Here is a 23,660-nt window from a genome sequence, read left to right as displayed (position 1 = left end):
CATTCTTAGGCTCTGTCTCTCCACCCACAAAAAAGTACTAACTTCTGATCTCTACGATCAATTATGCAAAAAACGTGTGTTCAAAATGCCATCTCTTTACGTTAACACTTCCTTTGGTCAAAGGTTTGGAGCTTATATAAGATCACATACCTATATATAATGGTATGTTACACTACTGCAATATGAAAGATATGTCTGTTCGTGAGGCTAAAATTAAATTAAAAGATTGTCTTCTACAGTTAGATTACTTCACCACAGAAAGTATTTTAGATTAAGATATTGTTATGTTGTTGTTTGAGCAAAAGAGACATAATTTATATTTAATTTTTGTTAAAAAATTTTTTTTTTTTTTAGTTTAAACTGTTCATTTTTATTTGAAATTTCTTATTTTAAACTGTTTTTGATTACATTACGGTACCCCAAGATACGGGCAAAGCCTAGTTTGGGGACCACTTTATTAACTAAGATTATAACTTAAATAAGACATGTGCAAATTATAGTGTAATATTAGTGTACCTAACGGAATATGTATGTACCTAAACTGTTTTTTGTGCAATAAAATTTCTTTTTATTTATTTATTTATTTTATTTTATATGTCTTTCCACGTATTATGTGCCTTGGTAGGGAGCATTACATTGTACCTACCCTAGGAATTAAAATATAATATACAAATATATACAATTATACACACGTCTTCAATGTTTTTTATTTTTTATGTTTTGCTACTACAAAATAAATTAAACTCTGTTTTCAACTAAAATCGTGACATAAACTCTTGCTAGCGACGGCGACGACGTCCTACACTGCCTATGCCTGTACTATTCCTGAGGGCGCAAGCATTATTATTATATACAGGGTGATTGGTAAGTCGATTTATTCCTTTAAATGGGTGGCATTTCCAGTCGATTGAACCCCATAATGCATTATCCGAAAGTCAACCATTTCAGAGTGATTTAAGTTGTAAGTTTTTTTTTTATAATTTTGCCAAAATTTATGTTTAAAAGCCAAATATTTTAGTTAGTTATTAGTGCCTATTTAATTTATCTAGTTATAAGTTTTGTGTTAAATTGTATTAGTTACATATTCATAATCTTATTAAATAAATATTTAAAAAACTAACCATTTTATTTATACTTTTTTGATTGCTTTGCATCAGTGTCAACTAATTATAATCATTAAATGTGCAATATTCTACTTAATTTAGACACAGTGCTTCAAAATAAAAGAAACATTAAAAAAATGTTTCAAAGGGTGAAAACAAAAATTCTTAATTAAAAAAGAGTAAAGTCTTTGTCATACCTTAATCGATTTTAGATTGTAATATGTCATTTTAAAGCTTATAAATTGACTATGTTTTTAAACTGTAGTGCCTGAAAAATTTTCAGATAAAATATTTTTTTAATTAAGCATCTTTGTTTTCACCTTTTGAAACATTTTCTTAAAGTTTCAAATATTTTGAAGCACTGTGTCTAAATTAAGTAGAATATTGCACATTTAATGATTATAATTAGTTGACTAGGATGTCACTGATGCAAAACAATCAAAAAAGTATTAATAAAATGGTTAGTTTTTTTTTTAAATATTTGGCTTTTAAACATAAATTTTGGCAAAATTATAAAAAAAAACTTAAAACTTAAATAACTCAGAAATGGTTGACTTTCGGATAATGCATTATGGGGTTCAATCTACTGGAAATGCCTTCGTCTATAACCCATTTGAAGGAATACATCGATTTTCCAATCACCCTGTATATTAACGCCCTCACTCTTTGTGTAAAAATATATTCCGAGATAATAATGCGGGCAATCCTCAAAATAATGCATTATTCCAAGGTTCTCTGTGATTGATCACAGAGCAGATAAGTTTGAAGTTTGACTGACATTGCTTTGTTGTATTTTTATTTTTGACATTGACAATTTGACAGATTTGCGCTAGCATGGAGAATACGTTGTCCATGTTTCGTAATAAATTTAACGTTAAAAATATTATTCTCATGACCAAAATCCCTCCTAGACCTTCATTCGAGCGAAAACTTTCACGGTACTATAAGATACAACAAACGTAATCTTAAATTCCATGTCCATTATCATGGCGCAAAGTGGGAATTACATCGACACTGACCAAAACAACGACTTTTCGCAAGTTGTTGATGTTTTGACGAATATGTTTGGTCAAGTGATGGATAATGATGCTATTAACGCTATCGTCGAGAGCTGCGATGGCAATTGTGAGTACCAACGCCTTTATTTATTACCTTGCCAGTTAATCTTAGGTTATAGATTTGTTTTGGTCCATATTTTTTTAATTGATGGTATTGATGTTTTCATGTACCTGTGTTACTTTGCATGCGCAGTTGCATCCTTGATAAGATAAGCGGCCATTACTCCAAAGCACCTCTGATTTGTTTGTTTTATTAAAGAGAGATTCTGGCTTCAATTAGCCTGCAGACTATTATGATTCTACTCAGTTATCAGTTATTGGTGAAGATATAGTATCAGTTTGTGTATTGTTTGTGTGTTTCTACCCAGGATCATGACAAGGTAGGACTTGTATCATACTCAGGTATAACTATCTATCTATAAGTAGGTATATTGTTACCCAACTGTATTGATCCAGTCTCAATTCTCAATTCTTCTCTTTATCAATTCAAGTCAGTTTACATTAGTGTATCAGATAATCTTTGAGATGGATTTGCATTACAATATCCTGATTCTGTTTTGTGTGATGGATAAAAATAGTATTGGTCTTTGTCTATGGTAGGTAAATCCTTGAAGTATTGATTTTATCTCTTCCGTTGTAGCTCTGGCTCTAACTATCTATAAGCTTGTATAGCCTTACAGTAGGCAACTAGGAACAAAGGAAATGGATATCTTGACTATTTTGTTGTTAAATCAGTCATCATTACTTAATGATTATGATATTAATATGTACCCAATTAAGTATCTATTTAACTGATCTCTTAAATAATTAAATAAGTTTAATTTTATGTCTCATAGTTAAATATCATTATTATTATTTTTAACTAAGCTGTTTTAAACTATCTGTGTGCCAAGTTTTATTATTTTTATTGTTATACCTACTTGTAAAAATCATTTTTGCACATTTCACACTGAAAAATACAACAGCTGAAAACACAAAGGAATAGATGATCATGGCATTGTAAGTTAAAAAAAACTAGTAGAATGAAACATCAGAGATAAATTATTTAGATCATATATGTAGCATTATTATAAACATAATTTATAGATTCTAGAAAAAAAATGTTTTCTATATTTATATACACCTGGCTCGCACTATAATGAAACTTTTTGCATATTTTGTAGTAGGGCTGTGACTTAGGTTTGATTTATCAATATGGGACACTCTGTATATCAAATATTTTTCATTTTGTTTTATAGTGGAACACTCTATTGAAGTTATGATGAGTATAGTGAATGATGAACCTCCAGACACATCTAATCCTGAAACTGTAGGGTCAGCAAATCCAGACATCATGAATTTAGGACAAGCAGTGCCACCTGCCTCAAATCTACTTACTACAACACCATCTCAACCTACCATGTCATATTCGAGTGCATCTAAAAGCACAGGGGCCCTTCCGAAGAAGACAGTTCCTGTGCAGAAAAATAATCAAAGGCGCATTAAAAAAGATTTTGTTCCTAATGATTCAGAAATAAAACGGATAATTGATTGTCACCTTAAAGGATATAGAATTCTGATCATAATGAGAGGTCCTTCAGGATCTGGGAAGTCTTATCTGGCACGTCAGATAATAGACGAAATTACAAGACCTAATGAAGGCAACTACCAGAAACATATATTCAGCACTGATGATTTCTTTTATGTGCGCGGAAATTATGAGTACAATAAAAGCAGGCTTAGTGAAGCTCATGACTGGAATCATAATCGCGTCCGAATGGCTGCCAGACAAGGACTGAGCCCTATTATTGTTGATAACACAAACATAGCTATTTGGGAAACACAACCCTATGTCACTTATGGAGTGGGAGAAGGATATTACATTGAAGTCATTGAGCCCAAAACACCATGGGCTAAAAGCGCGTATGAGCTTTGCAAACGAAACAGTCATAATGTGCCATTAGTAAACATTCGGAGAATGCTCGAAAACTTTCAGTACCACAATGTTACTGGGCAACAGCTTATACAGAACTTCAATTTAATGTACCCTGAAGGTAAAAAACCACCCATGCTCAGAAATATTCCTCCTATTCCACATTTCGAAACGCGGAATACCCAGTCGCCACCAAAAATCGCACAAGAAAGTAAGAATCAAAACACAAGCGTGCAACAAAATCAGATTACTGACAAACCACATCCGACTACAAGCTTTCAAAACAATCAGATCCCAGAAAATCCGATTCAGATTGACCATGAAAATGCATTCATGAAAAGTATTGAAAATAAAATTCAACCTGATAATTCAAAGAGTGAGGAGAAAAGCGAAAATAACCCAACCAAAAGTGAAAGATACATAGAAATTATGAAAAAACTGGAAGAGCTTCAAAAAGTAGAGCAAGAATGGGAAAAATGCGAAGACTGGGAAGAAAACCAGAGCAAGACCGTCCAGTCAATGAATGAACCTTCTGCTGCAGATATTCCAAATGGTCCTAAAACACAGAGAAGAAATCAAGTCACAAGTGATCAACAGTTGCTCCCTTCAGTGAATGATGATGACTGGAGGTCCATTACGAGGTTTATGCCGGCATGGGCAGACTCAAGTGAAGCTTCTAAATCAAAAAGAACAGAAAAGAGAACAATTGAATCCAAATCATGTGGAACTTGTATGGAAATTGGAGACGCGGATCTAAATACTACTTGTTACAGAGTGATCACAGCTAAGCCGAAAGATATAAACATTTTTTACATCGAAACAAACAATAGTAAGATTCCAAATAAAATAATGCTGGATAAAAGCAGCATGACTAACGAGCAGTCCTTAACAAATAATCATAGATGCAAAAATGAGGAAAAACATTTCAAGTCCTTCCGTAAAATGTTCAAACATATTGCGAAAGCGGATTTGAAAGAAATATTTGATAAATGCATGGGTGACGTAAACTGGGCTGTTGACATTGTTCTGGAGGGTGTAGCCAACAATGAAATACAAACCAATGAAGAAGCAGTAGGCTCCGAGTCTGAAGAAGAAACAGGCCAATGTGACTGTGTCGCTAATTATGATATTATCCCCGACACATTCTCCGCTAACACCGAAACACCATCAACGGCAGTTGAAAACAAAACGCCAGTTGAAAATAAAACGCAAACGCCACAGAAGAAAGTAAAAAAAGAGAAAAATGCATCAGAATCCACATTGGAATTGAAAAAACAGTTGGAACAAAACATTGTCATATCGGACGCCCATTATTCGCAACACTCCTTAAAAATACGTAAACAGCGTCGCGGTGAAAATGACTATCTAGACCCTCGCGGTCTAAATAAGCCTGACCCGAATCCAATTGTTCCAAGCACGTCGACTCAAATCGTGCCCTACAATGTTAGTGAGGCTGAATCAAATGGTGACATCAGTGACGATGAATCTGATACAAGTGTAGATGCTTGTGAAGAAACAGTAAACGTCAATTTGGGACGTGATTTCGTCATACAACTGGACGAACTATACGGCAGAAAAGACATGACATATCCATCCAATATAGTGCCGTTTGTTAACATGCCTATGTCCACTTTGGAGCGGATCAATGCCCTATGGATCGAGTCATTGACACACCAAATTGAAGCACAAGCAAATTATTCTGAAATTTTACTGAAAGAGGATGCAGATTTCGCCAGGTGAGCATTTATTTCCAAGTTTTAGGTTCTTAGCCTTTTTAAAATATTTTAGCAAGCATGTATTTTATTAAAAGTCTTTAGGACCTGATTATTTTTCAACAATCTTTTTTTATTTGGGGTTCCACAGGGAGCTTGCAGAAAAAGAGGCCGAATTGGCTCAACAAGGCAAAGAGCCTGAAGTGCCAGACTTCAAAGAGATCATGGATATGGAACTGGCCATGTCTCTTTACCAGAAAGATGTTGACGAATGGAGAAACAAAGAGCCTACCGATATAGCAGCTAAAATGACCCGAACAAAGCTCATTAATTTGTTCCCTGAAGTTCCAGAGAAAGTTTTGTCGGAACTCTTGATGGCTCACGATCATCATTTTAAGACAACTGTTGAGGTAAATTTTCGCGCATTAAATATATTTTTGGTGAAGGTTGTGTGAGTGCTTTGTGGTTTTGTTGGTGCTGGAATTTTTGATTATTTTATATTTGTTTGACATATATATGCCTCTCACAAGCAGCACTTTGGCCTTCCTAATTTAGCTATAACTACCTTTCGAATATCGCCGGTGCAGTGGACCGATGCCGTGCCTGTTCGTCTTATCCACGCGTCTAGCTTTCGGTTTTTTTGACAATTTTTTTTGTATAATACTACCGCTTCTTGTAGATTTACGAGATATGTAAATAATTTTCAATGCGTAGAGATTAGAGACAAAGAGTTACTTGCGATTTTTATGAATAAGTAGTGATAACTTTTTATGACAATATTTTTTATACATATTTTTTTTCGATCACAGAAACGCTTTTAATGCAAATATAATTTGGCACACAGATAGTTCATTTAGCTTAGATTAATAAGATAGATTTTATCCGCTGTTGCCTTTCACCTATGTCTTAGGCAATGCGAATAATTTTTGTTACATAATGCGAATGTCACTAAATTCATAGCTTTGCCATGCCCTGCCTCAAAATCATAAGTTGTTATCGATAATGCTAATTAATAGGAATTTTTCAATAATGTTTCAGGTATTGATGGTGTCTATGGGCCATTCCAAAAAGCTCGAGGAAGACAACGGCCTAAACAGATTCGTCATGCAGAGGGAAATAGCTAGACAGGAGAGACTCCTTGAAGAGGAAAGGAAGAAGGTAACGTTTTTATACAATCTATTTGTTTGTAATATTTAAAGTTTATTTTATATACAGAATGGAGCAGTGACGTGGCAGTATTCCCATCTTTGCGATAGCGTGAAAATGTCGCCCCTTTTCGTTTAGCGTGTCAAGCACATCGCATCTCTAAGGAGACCTGAAAAGTTAATTCTTCGTAAGATTCAAGTGTCTTTACTGCACACTATAGGATTCAAATAAATAAAACAAAAAATAAACATGTGCGTGTGTAGGTGCAGCGTTCGATCATTATTTTCCTTTCTCTTCATAACTTTGTTGCTATCATTTACAGGTTGTTGCCAAAGTGGTATACTAAGCCAAAAGGGGGTTACTCGGTTGTTTTTCGCAAAATTCCAAAAGTCGTACAATAAATGACCCCCTGATGGGTGACCCTATGGGTTTAGTAGGTATATCACTTTTGCGCCCTGTATATTATGTATTTTCTTGGATTAATAAGTAACCTATATCTTCCTCTAGGAGTTGAGCGAGCAAGAATGGCCGATGCTGAAGGCGTCCGCCGACGTGGACATGTCGACGGTGGACGCGTACCGCCAGCAGGCCATGCAGCATCTCGAGCGGCGTAACGGGTGAGTTTTATAGATATTATCATCATATCAGACGTAATATTTGTGCATCTCTGTTATTTAAATTAGATTTAAGTTTTTTGATGGTGTGAAATAAAGACTAATGTATTGTATTGTGGTGCCAAATAAAGACTAATGTATTGTATTGTAATATTGTTGTTTTTCGAACGGATTTCAGTAGGTAAAATAAAAAATATTTGAGTTTTGATTGTAAGTATTTCAAACATAAATGCGAAAGTTTGCGAGTGAGAGGTGTGTGTGTTACTTTTTCATGCAAACCTACCAAAGGGATTGTGGTGAAATTAGGCATGCAGGAAGCTAAAATATCAATTTATACATAGGTTATTTTTCATCCCGAAATTCATGAGGAAAATCATTTAATGCAAATCTATAAATAACCTCAAAGTGGTGACCCCAACATCATACGAATGCTGTTCGTCGTTAACTACTAGCGTGTGATCTGTGGGTATAAAAAATGTACAATAAAATTAGTAACACGCTTACAAAAAAAACAATAATACACAGTTACTCACTTCTCCCCTACCTAACCCCCAGAAATCACACCAAAGCGCAAGACTACATCCGTCGCGGCATGACACAAGTCGCCGCGCACTACAACAGCATCGCCATGTATCACAAGAAGCAGTTCGAACAAGCCAACAGCCTGGCCGCCTCCTCGCTCATACAGGTTAGTGCTATATACAGGGTGTTTCATTTAGAGCTGTCAGCACTGTCTGCATACAGACAGCTCTGAATAAGGAAAGTTCGGAACTATGACTTGGATAATGAACTGTTTTTAGGAGCCAAATTTAGTGAAAGAGACTACTGATGAATATCTAAAGGTCAGAATTTCACTATCCATTTTAAGCCATTAATATGTTTAACAATTTCAGTCCGGATCTTGCAAAACTATACAATAAAAAGATGTGCACATAACTTTCCTTTCTTTTATCTTACTTTATTTATATTTGTTCTCCTTATTCACAGGTGAACGCAGCCAACCGTTCCAACACAACCCTAGACCTGCACTACTTATTCGTAGCGGAAGCTGTCGAAGCACTAGACCTATTCCTAGACCACCACATCCAGGCTCTCCGCAACGAAAGCGCTCGTCAGAACACAAACACCCTGTTTCTCATCACTGGACGAGGCAAGAACAGCCCAGCTGGGCCGAGGATCAAGCCGGCTGTTAAGAGGCGGCTGAAAGAAAGGGGATACGCGTGAGTATGATGTTTTTTTGGTTAATTAGACTGCTGTGCGAAACTTTGCGATGTTTACGGTCTATCTTCTGTTATGTTCTCTGCGTTGCGCTGTATTTAGCTAGTACTATTGAAATATGAAGTAAATAAATGATTAGTACATAATATTTTTTAAGCTCTGATAAGACGATAATAGTGATTGTTGTTGAGTTAGTAAATTTATAATAGGCTGTTAAGAAAGGGAATCTGTGCCTATAGGTTTACTTAGTTATCCGCCAAGTGGCGCCTCTGTTTGTTTGTGAGTTTGTATTGTCTATAGTCTTACTTACTGTGAAAATACATTATCTAAAAAGAAATCTGCCTTTATTTAATTAATCCTAACAGGTTATGGGCCCAGACTCGCATAATAGGCTAAGATCAGAGGATCAGTAAAGTAAAATAGTTATCTGCTGCGGTTTTGTATAAAATATAAAAATGGACGGCAAGATGAATTTCGACAAATTTGACGGAAAAAATTTCAAGCAATGGAAATTTCAAATAAAGTGTGCTTTACGAGCAAAGGGGCTCGATATCACCAGGAAAAGACCGGAGTCAAAGCCGGAACAATGGGATAAGGATGATGGGATGGCTATGTACATAATTACCTCCGCCATGGACCTCCACCAGGTGGCGCTGGTGGAGAACTGTGAGACGGCGTCTGAGGTAATGATGAAGCTAGAATCCATCTACGAGCAGAAATCGGAGCTGAACAAAATGATAATACACGAACGTTTCTATCAATACAAAATGGCGACCAGTGCTACGATTGCTCAACATATTGCTAAAATTGAGAGCTTAGCCAAAGACCTGAAAGAAAGTGGTGAAAAAATAAGCGACACAGCGGTAATTACTAAAATTTTAAGCACTTTACCACCTAAGTACAGAGCCCTGCGTCAGGCGTGGCTCTCACTAGATCCTAAGCAACAGACAATTGTAAACTTGACAGCCCGATTATTGGATGAGGAGACAAGCCTATCTGCAGAAAATGAGGATGAAATGGCATTACTAGTAGCCAAACAAAGAAAATTTAATAATAACCATAGGCCAATTACTTCATACGATGAAGGGGAAAGGCATGAAAATGAAAGCAGACAACAGCAAAAGCATAGATTTCCGTGCTATAATTGTGGAAAAAGAGGCCACTTTGCAAAGGAATGTCGATTTAGAAAGAATACCTACCAAGAAAACAGAAACATATCATCCCTGAACATTGTAAGTGGAGACTCTGAGAGTGAAAAATGGATTCTTGACAGTGGGGCCTCAGCCCATATGACCTACAAGATTGAAAATTTTCAGGAACTTAATGCTTACAGCGGGCTTCAGTTGAAGTTAGGGAACGAAGATGTATTAGAAGTACATGGTATAGGTAACATTTTAATTAACAAGTTCACCCTTGGGCAGTGGAAGAAAATGATATTGAATGATGTTTTATATGTACCAAAGCTGAAGAGAAATCTAATATCAGAAGGAAAAGTAGTGAGAAGGGGCTGTGAAATTGTGAAGAAAAATGGCGACGCGATGATCTATAAGGATGATGAATTGATATTATGTGGATATTTACAAAGTAATAACTTATATGAGCTGAAGATGGAAGTAATCAAAGAGAAAGAGAGAAAGGAAGAAGTATGTAATATTGTTCAAAATGTAGATTTAAAGACGTGGAACGAACATTTAGGAAACATAAATATAAAAGAAATATCAAGAAATGAGATTTTCGATGAACAAAAGACTCCAACAGCCGGAAGAAATTGGTTGAACATCCTTTTTGAAGAAGAAGAGAAAAGCCTTGATGTCACAACCTTTGTAAATGAACGGAGAATAGAGGAAATAAATAATGGGATTGAACAGGATGATGATTCTCGAGTAGAAGACAATATATGTAATGAAAATGAAGATAATTCAAATGAGTTGCCTCAAGAAGTAGTAGAAAGAGGCCATGGAATGACCCACAGACCTCGTGTTGGAATATATGGGAGAGGCTCGGCAAATATTATTGAATTGAATAGCCCTGCCACGGGAACACCCAAATATTCCGAAAAACTTTTTTCCGAATTTGATAACCCCGAATATGTAATTTACGAAATATTGCAATACCGATTTTTTTAAAAACCGAATTATAATAATCACGAAAATTATAATTTCGAATATTATAATCACGAATATTGTTATTACGATTGTTAAATATACGAATGTTAAAAAATACGATTACTTTAATATACGAAAAATAAAATACCGATTTATTATAATCACGAAAAAGTCAAATCCCGATCGGAAATATGATAATTCGTGATTTTGACAAAAAAACATAAACGTCTTTAAAACTTTAGAACCAAAACCAAAAGATAGGTGCGACGACGAGCAAAGCGAGGAGGAGCGTGTTAGGTGCACATAGATATCGAAAAACAAAGCGGAGCGCAGCGAAGCGGAGCGCAGCGTTTCAAATATAGAGCAAAACAATTGCTAGGATTTTTATGGTGTTTAAACTTAAAAACCTTAGGACCTAAACCTAAAGATAGGTGCGACGACGAGCAAAGCGAGGAGGAGCGTGTTAGGTGCACATAGATATCGAAAAACAAAGCGGAGCGCAGCGAAGCGGAGCGGAGCGTTTCAAATATAGAGCAAAACAATTGCTAGGATTTTTATGGTGTTTAAACTTAAAAACCTTAGGACCTAAACCTAAAGATAGGTGTGACGACGAGCAAAGCGAGGAGGAGCGTGTTAGGTGCACATAGATATCGAAAAACAAAGCGGAGCGCAGCGAAGCGGAGCGGAGCGTTTCACATAATATAGCTTAAAAAATATTGTTTTTATACGCATTATGCTGCATTATTCATATAACCATTTCTTGTTAACTAAGAAACATTCGGGAATTTGTATTTTCGGAATATTAAAACTTCGGGATTCGTAATTTTAACAATTCGATATAATAAAAAATCGTACTTTTGAAACATCGAAATAATAATATTCGGAAAATTGACTTTCGTCATTTTAATAAATGTGTTGTTTGAAATTTCGTTTATAAACTATTCGTGATTTTCGTTATTCGGAAACTTAAAATTCGGGATTGTGAATTATTCGGAACTATGAAATTCGAAATTTTTAAAATCGTTATTTTCATATTCGTAAAAAAGTAATTCGGAATTATGTAGTGTACCCCCCTGCCACATATGAAGAAGCCAGTAGTAGTAAAGAATGTGGGGAATGGACCAAAGCAATAAATGAAGAGTTGAATTCTCATGACAGTAACAATACGTGGAGTTCAAATATCAATGGGATGATTAAAAGATATAAAGCAAGAATGTGTGAGTATGTGTGCACGTGGCTTTACACAAATAGAAGGAGTTGACGTTGACTATGAGAAAACACTTTCGCTAACTGCAAGCTTTCCTTTACGACACCATAGACAAGGAAATATTTATATGAAGATCCAGAAGCCAGAAAAAGAGAAGATGTAGAGCAGAATGGTGTTGGTACTGTATCATAGTTAGGCAGTTAGGGTTTTGTATGTTATCTATTGCGTTTGTTAGCATGGAGCTCCATTATGTTCAGTATTTTGTCAAAGTAGTATTAGCCTTACAAATTTAAGGGGGAGTGTTGAGTTAGTAAATTTATAATAGGCTGTTAAGAAAGGGAATCTGTGCCTATAGGTTTACTTAGTTATCCGCCAAGTGGCGCCTCTGTTTGTTTGTGAGTTTGTATTGTCTATAGTCTTACTTACTGTGAAAATACATTATCTAAAAAGAAATCTGCCTTTATTTAATTAATCCTAACAATTGTTACCTTAAATTTACGCAGCAAATCATAAAGAAGAATTTTGAACGAACAATTTGACGTTTTGCCATTTCTAAATTTGGTTTATCATTTCTTTTGCAACCCTTGTTAAACCACAACCCATTCCTATTCCAGAATCAGCCAGCTGAACCCTGGCCTGCTCTCTGTGGAGATTCGCCGCGAGAACCTCCTCACGCATCAGATCGAGACCGCCTGAAGGCGTCTATACGGGTGGCTCGCCAACCACCCATCCTTGCTCCAAATCACACTTTCCCCGTCTAACAGCTGTTTGGTTCACTTGCCGTCTTTAGAATCTGTTTTATCGTCAATGCACGAAATGCTCTTACAGGTTTCAGTAGATGAAATGGATAACGTAAGCGCGGTTGATGTTTCTAACCGTGGTTTGTCGATAATGGAGATAACAAGTGAAACGGCTTTGACATCTGAAAGATCTGACAATGAGGTCGATACTTCTGATACTATTTTATCGACACCGCAACATCAATGTGCTTTGACAGCAGGAATGGATAAGAATAAGGTTGATACTACTGTTGTATCGACGACACAGGAATCAACTGATACTGTTTTATCGACACCGCAACATCAATGTGCTTTGCCAGCAGGAATAGACAAGAATAAGGTTGATACTACTGTTGTATCGACGACACAGGAATCAAGTCGTGTTGATGCTTCATACAGCGCTTTACCGACACCTCAACATCAAACTACTTTGTCAGCAGGTATAGCTAACAACAGGGTTGATACTACGAACCCTGTTTTATCGACAGCGGCAGCGCAGGAATCTAGTCAATCGTCTTTTACAGTTAAGGTTAACAATGGTGCTGCTTCTTTGAAAGCAGCAATAGCTAAAGGAGTTAATAATTCATATCCTGTTTTATCGACCGCACAGGAATCAAGCCAGCCGGCTTTTCCATCTGGAATAGGTCACAATGGTGTAAATTCCTCTAATCCTTTACCGACATCGCAAGATCAAGCTTCTGTAGCAGCAGGTATAGCTAATAATTGGTTTGATGCGTCTTACACTGATTTACCTATGAGGCAGGAGTCAAATCCAACGACTTTTACTCCTAGAATGGTAAACAACGGTGTTAATTACCCTGCATTACCGACACAAGATACAACTAATATGACAGGTAGATTACCTTACGTAGGTGGGTTCGATACGCCCTATCCTGTTTTATCGCCAACGCAACAATCAAGACAACCTGCTTTTCCATATGGATTAGATAACAATGGTTTTAATGCTTTACCGACACCTCAAGTAAATGGGTTTGATACGCCCTATCCTGTTTTATCGCCAACGCAACAATCAAGACAACCTGCTTTTCCATATGGATTAGATAACAATGGTTTTAATGCTTTACCGACACCTCATGTAAATGGGTTTGATACGCCCTATCCTGTTTTATCGCCAACGCAACAATCAAGACAACCTGCTTTTCCATATGGATTAGATAACCATGGTTTTAATGCTTTTCCGACACCGCAAAATCATACTGGCGTGACAGCAGGAATAGCCAACAATTGGGTAGATATGTCATACCCTGCTATACCGACACCGCATCATCAAACTCATATGTCAGCCAACAATTGGGTAGATTCATCTTACCCTGTGTTACCGCCAACGCAGCAATCGAGTCAAAATACTTTTCCGTATGGCATAGATAATAACGGATTTAATCCTTTTAACCCTGCTTTTCCAACACCACATGATCAAGGTCTGGAAGGCGTAGCTAACAATTGGGTTGATAATTCACCCATTTATTCACCAACGCAGCAATCAATTCCAACAGCTTTTCCATATGGATTCGTTGATAACGGTTTTAATACTCCGTACCCTGTTTTACCGACACCGCAAGATCTAGGTGTTACGGATAACAATTGGTATTATACATACCACTCTGCTTTCCCGCCACAACAGGAATTCAGCCATACGGCTACTCCCACAATAACGGAAATACCCATAGACCCAACCATGCAGGAACATTTCCAAATGGCTACTGAAATGCCACATTTTGGTGGTAATTTTGGCGCTTTTACTCCTATCAATCCAAGAATGCAAGCGTTATTATCGAACCAAATTCCTTTCAACACGGACAATAGTGCTTGGTTTATGCTCAATGGTAATCCTTTTCCTAATTTTCCTCCAGTAAATAACCAAATGGGTGCCAATGTAAACGAAGGACCTTATCCAGTGCTTATAAGGCCTTTAACGCCGATTCTAATTCGGTCAACTCCTACGTATTCACAATACGTTACGCCAGTCAGTGTAATGTATTATATGACTAATATTGGTATTTCGAATGCCTGGGTCTTCCATAGTAAAGTTTATTATAAAAATAAAGGCAAATCCAATGTTTGAATTTTAAACAAAGGATTTCTGGGTTGTTCTAGGTGATAAAGCTATCGTTTTATGGGGGACCGTTTATTGGTATGGCGTGATTAGGATTCGGTGGTAATTATCTTGTAATTGTTAAATCTATATATCGTAGGTTTTTTGGTACAGCTGTATGCCAAAATCATTTTTTTATATCGCTTTAAGCTGACACATGGTGCAGCAATTGGTAAAATTTTGTATTCTACCCGGCTCAGGGTAACTAAAGTTTAAAAATAATTATCCCAAGGCAATCGAGTGTCTGTGTTTTTGACCGGTGATTTTTCTCAAATGAATATAATCAAATAAAATCACCTGCAAATTTATGACACTAAACAGTGCACTCTTGCCTTGCGAGTTAATTTTACTGGCGTATGAGATACGCCAGTTATACTAAAGACAAGGCTTTATAAAAGTGAAACGACCTTATTACAAAACGAATGTGATTTAACGTGATGTGATTATTTGATAAGGTCATCGCCTTAATATTGCACTTTTAGCAAAATAAAAACAATTTAAGATTATCTATTTGTACGAAAACCTTTTTTATGTTGAGGTTTTGATAAATTTATCCTACCAATCGATTACCTTATAAACTAAATTGTAATTTTAATAAAGTATATTTTCTAATTCTATAAGACCTCTTTGGAGACATGTTTTTTTATAGATTATTTCTATGCTTCATGTAAATCGCATGAAATAAAATTTTGAACGACATTGAAAATTGCGTTCATAACGGTTATCTATTTCTACTTTACTAATAAGATAATTTGCATAGAAATCTTTCAAGTATTCGTTTATGCGACAAAGTCCTAAGGATGGCTTCTCGAAATATATTCCCTATCTTATGTATCATAGAATAATGAGTAAGTACTGTACTTACTTGTTATTCTATGCTAAGTTATTCTCTGCTTGTAAATGCTTATTGTAAATTTAAATGAACAAATACTGCACAAATTTAAATAAAACCTATGAGAATAGAGGGTATAATAATATTGACATAAACATTTTTGAAACTGTTTTCGATACGTGTAATTGTGTATGTCCGATGTCGATGGTTACACACATCTTAGCTAAAGAGTGTGAGATGTTGAGATCTATAATAATGGTCCACTTTGACATTGTTGTTATTTTGGCAAAATTCGTAAGTACTTGCCTAATTTGTAAGTTTACATTATCTCATCGTATTGTGTATAGGATAAGATGTAGCATTGCGAGTTATTTAAATGTCGAAGTTCAATGATCATAATCATTTTGATATATTAGATATAATAACGAAGACAGTACGTAAGCAAAAAAAGTTGCCATGACATTAGTAGCACTGGACAGTATAAGTACACAATTTTTGGCATTTTTTTCAGAAGCTTCCTTTATAAGTTATAGATGGAATGAAGAGCTTGAAGAATAACTTGTGAAAAGTCTATGCTTTTTAAAAGTTTTCAGATTTTAGTCTGATTGTTTACTGTAGAAAACTCGCTTGCCAAATTCGATTCGGTGGCCATTTTGTCCACTCCAATGTTTTCTGATTGGTTGTATAGTCGACTGTGTTGCCATACACAAAGTGTTTTCACCAATGAATAGACTTTATTTAAGAAATATAATATTCTGTTCTAAGTTGTTGACTTAGACGATAATTATATTGAAAGTATGTTGTAGTATAGGTAATGTAGGTTGTAGTAGATATTTGTTACCCGCATTGGGTTATGGGAATAGTCCCTTTTATTCTATTCTTGTAGGACTTTTAGGATAAGATTATATATTTTCTTGTTAGGGATGTTATTCCTGACACTTGATTAAAACTCATGTATATTTTGTGTTGTGCGATTGATGATGATGATTGCACTTTTGATAGCAATTCAAAATTCGGTAACCGAAAGAGTTACTTAGTTTAAATCAATGGTCTATTGTATGTTGATATTATTATTACTTGTTTTGAGTCAAAACCTGCTGCGTTTCATACTCATCGTTGTCTTATTGTAAGTACATATATTATGTTGTTAAGTTGATAATTCACTTAATTTGAATTAGTTAAAGTTAACACTTAGTTTGAATTAGTCATCTATGAGCATTCTTACAGAGACTCATCTCCCAACGCACATCATAGACAATATCGATACAAAATTCGTTCAATTATTGTAGTTTTAATTGGTTCCGATCAAATTAGATCAAGTTTACATAAGTAGAGTAATTTGTCGTTTTGAGAATTCTAGATATTGTGAAGTGTTGTCGTAGATCACAAAAAGTTGTGCAAAGAAAATTCAGTGTGTCAAAATATCATAATGTTAAGATTCATAAAATTATCTTACTTATACTATAGGTATTATAAGCAGTAGCTGTAACTTTTCAAAAGTATTTTGTCAGTTTAGACCTAGGTATTTTGAAAAATCTACTTCAAAATAAGTTTCACTGATCAGTGGGTCAGCGTTCGTACCACTATAATTTTGTAAACCAACATTTGTAAAATTTTAGCGACGCAAGACTGTCTTATTCACTCAAGTAATATGACACTTTGAATCGCACTTGCATCGCTAAATATGGAGGTACAATATTTTGGATTAGTATTAATAATATACTTTATATAATACATACTTATAATAATCATATATTTCTTATTTATGTCGTGAATACGGAAACTGTTATATGAATAATTTTGGTGTTGTATAACTGTTGTAGTAGTTGATAAAAGTGAATGTCTATTTAATCTTATCCCGAACATTTAAAATGTGAAACAAAATTTTTGGCACAATTCTATTAAAATGACTGTGATCTGACAGCCCAGGGTCTTTTGTCTACATTTTGTAAACATTCTTATACAAAGTTTGTAGGTTGGGAAAATTCAATTTGATAAAAGAATAACGAATATACCTACAAATATGAAATCATGTGTTTGTAGAACGAAGTTTTTGTTTGACATCGATTTCTACTAGTTTAACTGATTCGTCCATCAGATCGTCAGATCTATGCTTCAACTTTCTTCTCTTTCACTATTATCTTTACATTCAAGCCTCCCGTATTTTCATATGTCAGATAAAACTTCGTAACGAAATTATACATTACTTATACCTATTTACAATTATACGTGAACTCGATGTGTAGTTAATGTTATTTACTTATTCGTAAGCATAATGAATCTTAATTATCCCCCATCCATTTGTAAAGAATATTTTTCAACTAATTAATTAGCACTTAATATTTGTATTTTATATTTGATGCCCCTGATGATGTTTACTACATCATAAGTCATACTATTTTAGTAGATTTTTATTATGCTTGCTGTGCTGATAATAATTTATTTAATAGTAGAACCAACTTAGTTTGTTGGTGTTTAAACTATCATTAACAACACAGTCGCCACTAAAGAAAAAATATATGATCAATATAATCTTTAGTTATTTTTTCAAGAAATGAAACTTAGTGTATTGAGATTCTTTACTATTTTCTAGGAAACTGCCTAAAACATATTGATAATATCAAAGTAAACGTTTTCTTATAATTAATTATTAATAATTTTCAGCATTGAGTTAGGTTAAACCTGCCAACATTATACAATCTTAGGTATTTTAATTATATAATATATGTTATAATCCTGGACCTATATTATGGTGATATGGATTCAAAGATAATAAATATGGCACACACCTATGAGTACAATATTGTATAAAATACAACGTGAAGTAATTTTGCTCAAATGGTAACGTAACATAAACAAAATATTTATTTTCACATCATCATTTGATAATGCTATCCCGAAGGGATTACTGACGAAGTTATATTGAGTATACTATCTAATTCTCAACTATAGTTTAATTTAAAGCATACCTTTACTAGTCTAGTATTGAATTATTGATCATTAAATATGGGTCAATAGCTATATTTTTTATGACTACCTCTTACGTATAGTTTAGGTCTCGGGGAATTCCGTTAATAACAATATGTAAAAATAACAAATAATAATAATTATCACGAAAATTATCCGGTCAAGGGGAAAAGATGTAAGGTGCTCTGTATGTGATTCGACTTTTATAAAAAGTAAGTGTAGGTTTGTGGAAAGGAAATTACAGGTATTTATACCAAATCGGGTGCCATAGAGTGTCTAATTAAATCATGTACAATTGTTAAGTTGTCTTTTCGTGTTGGTATTTCAGGCTAGGTATGTTGTTATTCCCTACTTTGTTATTTATGTGTTTAAAAAGGTATATTTGTGTTTGTTAATTTACCGCGCTTGCACATAGAAAACACATCTACGTGCGTTTATACGTTCATACTAGTCACGTAACACGACCCTGTACGGGGCAGTGCGACCCGCCTAATATGTCAAAAATAATCAGTTAGCCGAAAGAGCGTCATTCTGAACAACTGTTCCTTACTGGTATAGTAATATACATACTGGTGATTTTTTTACACCCTGTATGTTAGGAATTATGAAATCGGGTTTTAGTTAGGCCCGGGTCTCCTATTACGCGCCGTAGGTCGCGTCCAGCGTCACGCCGTACGCCGCGTCACGATGCTCACTACATCTACGCGCCAACGTCGGCGTGTGAGGGAGACCGCATCAGTACATTTCTATAGTGAGCATCGTGACGCGGCCTACGGCGTGACGCTGGACGCGACCTGCGGCGTAAATAGGAGACCCAGGCCTTATAACCAAGTTAACACCCAATTATTAGTAGGTACTTGTATCTACCTAAGTCATCGCTCAATGGCGCCCGCTATATTTCCAAACTTTCCTAATGGTAGGGATCGTTACCGAAGATTATTTTAACTGTTACTATTTTAATGAAATGCCTAACTAAGTTCAAAAAAGGTTTTCTACTTTTTTACCATTAGCAATTAAGTTTGCATTTAGAATAAGTGAGAGTTTTATTTTATTTAAGAACTTTTGTAACCTAAAATGATACCTCAGCATATTCTAGTTCTACAATGTATTTACAGGATGTTGCAAAAGTGGTTATATAATAAGCCGAAAGTACTCAACCGGGAAAATCAGCTCGTCATTGGAGACAACTTGTAAAATTGACGTGACCAACTATGTTTTTTTTAGCGAATTAACAAAAATGGTCTAAGCTAAAGTTTCTTAGAATGACCTCTTTAATCATCCGCTTTCAGCTTACGACACCCTTTTTGAACATTCTGTATGTAATTACCCACTATTAAAGTTGAATTTAATTTGGTTTTATTTAATCCGTCCAGGAATTTACGAACTAAACCGAATTTAATAGCAGGCCTGAAATTGAAAAGTCTATCTTATCTTAAAACCACGTTCTTTAAATAAGTTATGTTATTAAGTATTGGTTAGTCCGGTTGTTGTTGTATTGGTTATTAAGTAACCTTTTATATTATTATGAAGGTTTTTTATTAAGTGATAGTGTCACAGTACCCACCATCATATTTTTGAAATTCACTTGATTTGATATGAGTAAGTACCTATAAATTCAAATTAAAATATTCATTTCATTCAAATGAATTGATAAAAATAGGGTGCTGCATCTAGATCACAGATATGTAGGTAACCTTAGGTACTTATTCTAAAATGAGAAGTACCTAGAAGTTTTGATTGATTTTGTTCTGTTGTATCAAATTTTGTAATAGATTTTAAGGAAACTTATTTCTTGGAATTTAGGTTCTATTTACACAAAGAAATATCCAATTATTTTATCTACATATTCTATTACGACCAATGAATTCCTTTTTATATAAAAGGAGACAATTTATTCAATATTGTATTCCTTTCGTTAGTTCCTAGATCTATATCTACCATCTAAGTTTTATTTTTTGACTCCAATTTAAATTTTATCTACATTTAACTACTCTATACGTGTGTAATGTTAGTCGTGTTTAAATAAGTCAATTGGTGTTACATGGATGTTTAAGTGTCAATTAAAAGACAAATAAATTGAATTCGTTTATGTGTATAACAATGACTATTATTTGAAAGAATACTGAATGCGATGTGTCCGTTGCGTACGATTCTGAAAGATGGAAGCTTACCTGTAATGTATTTTCTCTTACCTTTCGTAGATTTTGAGCAGTCTTTGAGTGTCTTTTTATTTGAATTAATTTAAAAACTAAGTTATAAAATAAAACATAATGACAAATAAAATACTTACAACAAAAAATGATTGATTTCGTAATGAAACCATTTATTTTGCCCTTAGTTTATTTGTTTAATAGTATTTTAATTAAAAAGACACACAAAGATTATTTACCTTTTGTGCCAAATAAGAATGAATACAGTATAGGAACTTTCAAAATTCAAAATTCAAAATTCAAAATCATTTATTTGCATGAACGTAGGTACACAAAGATGTTACAGAAAAACAGAGAAGACCTGCTACATTCTACCCTTGTAGGGCGTGCAAACATATTATTAGTGTGAAATCATGCATGTCTGAGAATAAAATTGTAAATGTCAAAGATATACCTAAATAATAATAATAATAAAAAAAAAAAATTGAAAATAATAAACATGCATGTCAGTAGGTAGTATTTACATTAAAATTTGTCATTAAAAAAATCATCTATACTATAGTATGTTTTGGCTACTAGAAGTTTATTTAGTTTATGTTTAAACAAATCTACATCATCAGTCTCTCTTATTTCTTTGGGGATATTATTAAAAATTCTAGTAGCCATCCCGTATACACTTTTATCGAAGAGCGCTGTTGCTCTCGAAAATGCACTGACCTTATATTTGTATCTTTCACTTCTATATGTATTAAAAAGATTAGGATTGTTTTTTACAAATAAGGAAATTTCCAAGATGTACAACGACGGTAATGTGAGAATTAACAGCTTATTGAAATAGGGTTTGCAACTATCTCTTCTTTTTAGCCTATTACTTGCCTATCTACTCAACAAACAAACCCTAAGTTATGAAACAACTCTACCTAACTATTTATTTACCAAGACAGCAGCTAAGTAATGAAATGAATGTCGAAACAAAAATAAAAGTCATTGGCACTTCCAGCCAAGTCGCCTCGGATTTATTCAGCCTTGTTTATTTTATTTTCGCAAACCCAATTACCTCCATTATAGACACTAAAGTAAATATAACGTAAAATATTATATCTAGGTAGTTGGATACTTTTTTTTTTGTCAGTCTACGACAGTTGCACTAGTCTGTTACAATCATTACTCAGGTATACATGGTAGGTATAGAATATGACTACAGTATATAGATAGATATTATTATTTATTTATTTATTATTTATTATTATTTATATTGTTCATGGAGAACCAACAGCATTTGCGTCAACTTATATGGTAACAAAATTATAAAATTCTACAAAACACGGAAATGCCATTAATAGGTTCCCACCTATAGTGACAAAAAGTAATGACTTGTAGTTATAATCAAAAATAAAAATAAACTATAATTATTACATAATAATAATAGCAGCAAGCGCCACGTCTAAGTACACTGTTTATTGTTAATGAGCCTACTCAAAACTTACAAGCGAAAACGTAAAGTAAGAAAAACACTTAAGATGCTAGGAACTTAGGAATATTAGATTAGATAGTTAATTAGGAGCTACCCACTAAGTAGATATACCTACTTACCAATGAACGTACCTCACCTTAATGTATTTATAACCATGTAGGTATTAGGTACTTAGGTATACATTTTCTTTTCAACTAACTACCTACAAAAAGCAAAATGGAGCCAACTGGAGTTATTCAATTTTACCCGTAGATCCTGCCTAATATTTTATTGTACTTCAGTTATCAACAGGTAAGTATTTATAAAACTGTTATACTATAGTCTGGAAATGCTATCTTTGCAACGGGTAAAATATGGAAGATAATTCTTTCCTTAACAGGTAGCCCTAAATGAACGAAGAAGAGGAAGACTTTGGTACTTATTTACTTATCACATTATATTATATTCTCAGAAATAGCAATAATGTTAACCTATTAAACGTTATTTGGTGCTGGTTCTGTTGCAAAGTTAGCTTTGTCGGACTCTATCAGAATAGCCCGAGGACTTTTAGCAGTGAGCTTAAATTGTCTCTTATTTCAGATACAATATTAAATTAGTGTATCGGTAGCTTTGATCTCGAAGTGCGGCCTTCGTAACATAATCGTCTCAGAGAAAAGGTCTATCATGTGTCTGAGGTATAAGCCGAGAGCGGATTTGTCAAAAAAACGTTTTTGGATGTCCACTAAATCTAGAACTAGGTTTTTTAGAGAAAAGCTAGACCAGAGCGGCGGCAGTCAAGGTTGGTATGCAGAACGGTGGTAACACAGTCGGGTAAGCGCCTACTGCTCACATCACACCAGAGATGCGGGTTCGAATCTACGGTTCGAGATCGGTTAGAAACTAGATGTGAAATATGTATCTATTAAAGTTTTTAGTTGCTAATAACATCCTGAGGCGCTGTTACTTCAATGTTGCAGAAGGCGTCATTATAATGATTGCTTAGCTTATAAGCTAAGCTTTTCCGTTTAGGAGTAATTTGGTGCTATTGTCACTGGAACCAATGTCCACCAACCCGCACTAGGCCAGCGTGGTGGACTACGCCTAAACCCATCCTTAATTGGAAGCAGACCCGTGCCCCAGCAGTGGGGCCGTGATGGGTCGTGGTGATGATGATGTCACTGGAACGTTTTCGTTGCTCGCGAGTGTATCATGTAGGTACCTACTTAAGTACATAATATTCTAAACAATAGCACCGCTTAAGAATTGTACCACAAAGTGGTAAGTGATCGAT

The 23,660-nt window shown here is 34.6% G+C and overlaps 2 protein-coding genes across 3 annotated transcripts; both read left to right on the top strand.

Annotated features, from left to right (window-relative positions):
- The first annotated feature begins 1,925 nt into the window (after positions 1-1,925).
- Positions 1,926-12,828, top strand: LOC105395889. 2 transcript variants are annotated; one of them, XM_011567866.3, is made up of 8 exons: positions 1,926-2,228; positions 3,400-5,809; positions 5,937-6,195; positions 6,824-6,943; positions 7,439-7,548; positions 8,101-8,233; positions 8,533-8,765; positions 12,690-12,828. In XM_011567866.3, the coding sequence occupies exons 1-8, from the start codon at positions 2,078-2,080 to the stop codon at positions 12,769-12,771; spliced, it is 3,498 nt and encodes a 1,165-aa protein (XP_011566168.3). In that variant the 5' UTR covers positions 1,926-2,077; the 3' UTR covers positions 12,772-12,828. The 2 variants fall into 2 exon arrangements, with proteins under 2 accessions (XP_011566168.3, XP_037969210.2); XM_038113282.2 differs by lacking the exon at positions 1,926-2,228 and adding an exon at positions 2,235-2,541.
- A 54-nt stretch (positions 12,829-12,882) lies between these two features.
- LOC119692497 lies at positions 12,883-14,937 on the top strand. Its single transcript, XM_038113284.2, has 2 exons — positions 12,883-13,924; positions 14,039-14,937. Exons 1-2 carry the CDS (start codon positions 12,883-12,885, stop codon positions 14,935-14,937), a joined length of 1,941 nt encoding a protein of 646 aa, XP_037969212.2.
- The last annotated feature ends 8,723 nt before the right edge of the window (positions 14,938-23,660 follow it).

The sequence above is a fragment of the Plutella xylostella genome, chromosome 23, assembly GCF_932276165.1.
Source record: "Plutella xylostella chromosome 23, ilPluXylo3.1, whole genome shotgun sequence".
NCBI classification, from domain to species: domain Eukaryota; kingdom Metazoa; phylum Arthropoda; class Insecta; order Lepidoptera; family Plutellidae; genus Plutella; species Plutella xylostella.
This window is presented reverse-complemented; position numbering and strand designations above follow the sequence as displayed.